This window comes from Pinus tabuliformis, chromosome 1_2, assembly GCF_031772625.1.
Source record: "Pinus tabuliformis cultivar Carrire ecotype Pingquan chromosome 1_2, CPIR1, whole genome shotgun sequence".
NCBI lineage: Eukaryota > Viridiplantae > Streptophyta > Pinopsida > Pinales > Pinaceae > Pinus > Pinus tabuliformis.
Window position 1 is genome coordinate 832358237 of NC_142298.1, and position 6000 is coordinate 832364236.

The 6000-nt window shown below is 38.7% G+C and overlaps 1 protein-coding gene across 1 annotated transcript in view; it reads left to right on the forward strand.

Annotated features, from left to right (window-relative positions):
• LOC149208501 (uncharacterized) overlaps positions 1–5656 on the forward strand; it is a 28191-nt gene extending 22535 nt beyond the window's left edge. The window contains exons 2-3 of the mRNA XM_089396093.1: positions 3666–3901; positions 4017–5656. Coding sequence (XP_089252219.1) covers positions 3666–3697 — 32 coding nt within the window. The 3' untranslated portion in view covers positions 3698–3901; positions 4017–5656. The remainder of the gene's footprint in view (positions 1–3665; positions 3902–4016) is intronic.
• Positions 5657–6000: the final 344 nt, after the last annotated feature.

A 6000-nucleotide genomic window follows, 5' to 3' on the forward strand; every position in this document is an offset into this window, starting at 1 on the left:
TCAAGTGACCGTGCCAATGTGATTTGGGAGGAGCACCATAGTTAGGTTGTTGGACATTTTAGAGTAGAGAAAACAGTGGCGGTATTGCAGAAGTATTTTTATTGGCCAAAACTTCGTCAGGATGTTGGAAAGTACATTAGATCCTGCACCAACTGAACCATTGCCAAACCATTCATCAATAAGAAAGGCCTCTACACTCCTCTACCTACTCGTAGCTGGCCTTGGGAATCTATCTCCATCGATTATAATTCGGGCCTTCCTTCTACTAAACATGACAACGATTGCATTTTCGTGGTCGTCGACAAATTCTCTAAGATGGCCATCATGGAGGCATGTAAGAAGAGTATCACAGTAGAGGCCACTGCTAAGCTCCTCTTTGAGCGAGATTGGGTACACTTTGGGATACCACAGTCCATTGTCTCAGATGGGGACAGCAGATTCTTGAGTGCATTTTGGTCAAGTCTCTAGTTAATGTTGGATACAAAACTTATTGAGTCGACATATTTCCATCCCCAAACTGTTGGCCAAATAGAGGTTGTCAACAGGATGATCGTACATAGTCTGTGCATGTACAACTCGAAGCATCCATGCACGTGGGATGAAATTCTCTCCTATGTCTAACACAGGTACAACATAGCTCTCCACAACTTAACATGCCACATCCCCTTTCAGGTATGGCTGGGATTTTAACCATTATGCCCCATTTATGTGTTAATACCATTTGCAACCACTCAGGTAGATTCGACTCATGTTCAATCTGCAGCTAAAAGAACCAGCAACGTACTTGAGTTCATCTAACACATCCGCCAATAGGTCCATGATATATTGGATAGACCCAATGCTAAGTACAAGTAGCGCCATGATCAACATCGAGTGTCGCACAAGTTCCAATGGGCGACAAATTTTGGCTACATTTGCAGAAGGAACGCCTTACTGGACCCCACCACAAGATTAGCCTGCTTCGATATGGACCATACACCATCACCAAGGTTGTCGGTGACAATGCCTTCGAGCTCAACATCCCACTGTTCCCTGGTTTGCACCCAATGTTCAATGTAGATCGCCTTTGGCCATACTTTCTACCATTGTTGGACACATCTAACATTGCAGAACAACTCACACCGGTAGAGCTCAACTCGAACTATATGGAACAAGCCACAACTGATCAGATCATGGACACACAGATCAAGAACACTTGCCAACAGAGGATACAGTTATATCAAGTTGTCAAAGTAGGCCAACTCCTTCACCAGGGCAAGTGGTTCACCAAGGATCAGGTTCAACAGAAATTTCCTCACCTCATGGAGGCTCTACACGCAATGGGGACCATTGCTTCCTAAGGCAGGAGGAATGATCTAGGTGGATACTGGTGGCCACCTGCCTATTCCACCTAGACCCCCCAGTTAGTTTCATATGTTTCCTTGTTCATTTCAGCATTTACTATTTTTAGCAGTTTTTCGGGTCCTAAACTTTCGGAGCAACTTTGACCCCCTAAACGACGTTTTTTTGGAGTCCACGACAGACCCAGAGCTATAGGTAGGGGCTTGCAGCAAAACGTATAGTACTCGGTGAGACCTTCCCAGCAAGGTATCGTACGCGCCAAACAAAGATAATATGACCAAGTTACGACCCCGAGAAGTTGGCTGCCCAACTAACCCCAATGGGGCCCACAAACTCTTGGTGTTACATCTCCTGGGGTTAGGCTTTTGGTTTTTTAGGGTTTTCTCATGTTTTCCAATAATAAATAGGCCCTTGAGACTCATTGTAACATAGTTCAGAGGCATGTAGTTGCCACATCTTTTCTCAAAGATAAGATACCATCGCCCGAGCTATCTTAGTTCCATTTTGTTTGTAAGCATAGTTCAGTATTTTTTTCTATTAATGAAATGAAGTGTTTTTCTGCTGCATATTTGTGTTTATGATTATATCTATAAGTTGTTGTGCTCCTGTTTAAGTTTGGATCAGTTGGATATTGGTGGTCACCCGCCTATTCCACCTAGATCAATTACTTAACAAAATTATGGCATTTGAATGTCTTCACCAAGATTCCAATGGAATTAGGGTGGAAGGTGAGATTGCAGTTGATACTTCTAAGAGGTATAATGAGCAAGAAGCGAGCGGAGGGGGTGTTGCATTGTGGGAGGATTTTGAACTGGGGGGATTTCTACCATTGGCCCGAGCAAAACTTGCTCTAGATTTTTCTAAGAGACATTCTTACCATGGATTTGTTGGAAAGAAAGAAAAGAACATTCGGGTTCAAAGGATTCTGGTAGTTGCAAAGGCTGTTGCAAATTCAATAGAAGATAGAAGGTATGGATTATATTTTGATGCAAACTTGATGCAGTTTTGTATTGTTGGAGAGGTTCCTAAATGCAAGATTGAAGACCAATCAGAAGCTGTCAAGCCTAAAGTCTCTAATGCCGTGAATAAAGTTGATAATATTCTACAAGAGGCTGTATCCAATTGTGCAAAGTAAGAAGCTTTTCCATTTGAAAAAACGGCGTTATGTGTTTGAGAAGTTACTACTGTGAATGCAAATTCAGATAAAGAAGAAAAAGATGAATTAATTGTCTTTAAAACCACTGCAACAGAAAAGAATTCAGAGTTAAATATTTCTTCAAATTCACAACATAACCCTGTTATATCTTCAAGTATTCAGAATCTGAATCCATTGTGTCTTCCTCAAGAACCTCAGCATCTCCAATTTCCCCCATCCAACTGACTTGCCAATACAGATTTTTTGGTATTCTTCAACATTGACCATGGGGATAGACCTTTCTTTGGGGGAGTATACAACTCCCCATGAGTTTTCGCAATTATTTGAGAGTTCTGCAAGTTCTGTTCATAATTGGTCAACTAGTATTGGAACGTCTACTGTTGGGCTAACCAATTTTCTTGAAATTTGGGGTATGAAAAACTACACTGCACCATTTTTGAATAGTCATGCAGGTGTCACCGGCTTTGGAAATTTTAGTCAACAACCTGCTCAGCAGATAAATCATCTCCATCCTTCATGGTATAGAGATGATCAAGCACTTGTTTTTAATGGGACGATGAACATGAATCTTGGTCATCATTTTCAATTAAATGGATCTTTGTTAAAGTCATAGCTTCCTGCAAGTACTGTGGGAAAGTTGAGTATATTTCTACACATTCAAATTGGATTCCTTCTCAATGTTTGTATTCATCAAATCCACTTGGAGTCTCTGTGAGTACTGTTGTTGCTGAAAAGGTATTCGTCTTTTTTTCCTGTGAAGTAAATCTGATTACAATGAATATAATTTTTACATGGTATGACTCTTCACCTAGGTGTTCAAGGGCGATGGTAGGCAGTGTTATGTTTGTTTAGTGTGTTATATTCTTATTCTCTTGAAGATTATTGTTACTATTTAACTTGCAAGAACAACAGTTTGCTGCATGAATCAGAGGTGCTGGATCTTTATCCATATCAAACATTTTATTATTGTACATAAGGTTTACCAATTGTTGATTGTCTTGCATTGACCATTTTATTATTAGAGCCAATTATGTGCATGCCCATCGATATCTTATGAGAATTTCCAATTCTAGTTTGGGCTTTATTCCTTCATGGCATATGCTAAGAGCATTTTTCTTGCTCATTTCTTTCATCTCTTAAGGATTTAGTTTGATTTGTGTTTCTGCAGAATTGTCAACATTATTATCAGTTGCTTCCTGAGATGGAAGTATTGGTAACCTGGTAGACCCCTACAAAATGTGATGGTGGGAGAGGAAGAGGAAGAGGGGATGGGAGGTTTTCCCTTAAGGATCAGAAACAAGGGGCAGCCATATCAAAGAGAAAACAACTTCATGTTTCAGAGGTTAACAAGGATTTTAGAATTTGTTTTTTCCGCCTTAATGGGATTCTCTTTGCATTCACAAGGTATGATTTGTTTCAAGCTTTCAACTCTTCAAGCTAGTTTTGACATTTTGTTTGGTGTTTTCCTAGTTCATAAATGCCTCTTTACTTCTAAATTTCAAATATTTTTAATTGCCAGCCTCGAGACATTTGATGAAGTTTGTTCCTCTGCAATAAATGAATTTGAGGAGCTTACCAAATCTAAACTCATTTCAGAGATGGGGATTGGTTTGGATACATTGGTCAATGGCTCCACTTTTAGTGGACTTGTGGTTCTTCAGATTGTGTCAATTCTAATATTCACAATTCATAATATTAGTGAAACTGAAAACATAAGTTTGTCTTATGCGGAAATTTTGCAGTGATCTGTTCTGCTTCAGAATGATTTACTTGCTGCTTTTGACTTTGTGGGGCACATAATTAGCAAATGTGAGAAATGAGATGATGTTTCCTCTAGTCCTTTTTTGCCAGCAACACTAGTTTTTATGGAATGGTTGGCTCAAAGACCAGATATTGTAGCATGTAATGATGTTAAAGAGAAACAAGCCAGAGCAAGATCATCTTTTTGGAGTCATTGTGTCATATTAATTAACAAACTTTTGGTACATGAATGTCTTCACCAAGATTCCAATGGAAGTAGGGCGGAAGGTGAGATTGCATTTGCTACTCCTAAGAGGCTTAATGAGCAGGAAGCAAGAGGAGGGGGTGTTGCATTGTGGGAGGGTTTTGAACTGGGGATTTCTACCATTTCCCCAGCACAACTTGCTCTAGATTTTGCCAAGCCACATTTTTACAGTGGATTTGCTGGAAAGAAAGAAAAGAACATTTGGGTTCAAAGGATTCTGTCAGCTGCAAAGGCTGTTGCAAATTCAGTAGAAGATATAAGGTATGGAATATATTTTGATGCAGACATGATGAAGTTTTGTATTGCTGGAGAGGTTCCTGAATGTAAGATTGAAGACCAGTCAGAATATTTCAAGCCTAAAGTATCTAATGCCATGAATAAATTTGAGAATATTCTATGAGAGACTGTATCCAATTGTGCAAAGCAAGAAGTTTTTTCATTTGAAAAACCTGTGTTATGTGCATGAGGAGTTACTACTGTGAAGGAAGATTCAGATAAAGAAGAAGAAGATGAAGTAATTGTCTTTAAACCCACTGCAGCAGAAAAGCATTCAAAATTAAATATTGCATCAAATTCACAACAGAGCCCTATTGCATCTTCAAGTATTCAGAAACTGACTCCATTGTGTCTTCCTCAAGAACCTCAACATCTCCAATTTCCCACCTCCAACTGACTTGCCAATACAAATTTCTGGGTATTCTTCAACATTGACCACTGGGAGAGACCTTTCTTTGGGGGCATATGCAACTCCCCATGAAGTTTCCCAATTATTTGAGAGTTCTGCAAGTTCTTATCATTGGTCAACTGATAGTGGAATGTCTACTGTTTGGATAACCAATTTTCTTGAAATTTGGGGTATGAAAAATTACACTGCACCATTTTTGAATAGTCATGCAAGTGTCACTGACTTTTGAAATTTTAGTCAACAACCTTCTCAGCACATAAATCATCTCCATGCTGCATGGTATAGAGATGATGAAACACTTTTTTTAATTGGGATGACGAACTTGAATCTTGGTCATCATTTTCAAGAAAATGGTTCTTTGTTAAAGTCAGAGCTTCCTGCTAGTACTGTGGGAAAAGATGAGTCTGTATCTACACATTCAAATTGTATTGCTTCTTAAAGTTTCTATTCATCAAATCCACTTGGAGTCTCTGTGAGTACTGATGTTGCTTACAAGATATTCATCTTTTTTTCTGTGAAGTAAATATGATTACAATGAATATAATTTTGATCTGGTATGCCTTTTCACCTAGGTGTTCAAGGGTGGTATGTTCGTTTAGTGTTATATTTTTAGTCTCTTGAATATTATTGTTGCAATTTAACTTGAAAGAACAACAACTTGAATCAAAGATGATGGATCTTTCTCCATATCAAACATTTTATTACTGTACATCAGGTTTACAAATTGTTGATTATCTTGCATTGACCATTTTATTATTAGAGCCAATTGTGTGCTTTTTTAGTTTGGGCTTTATTCTTCCATACTGTATTCTA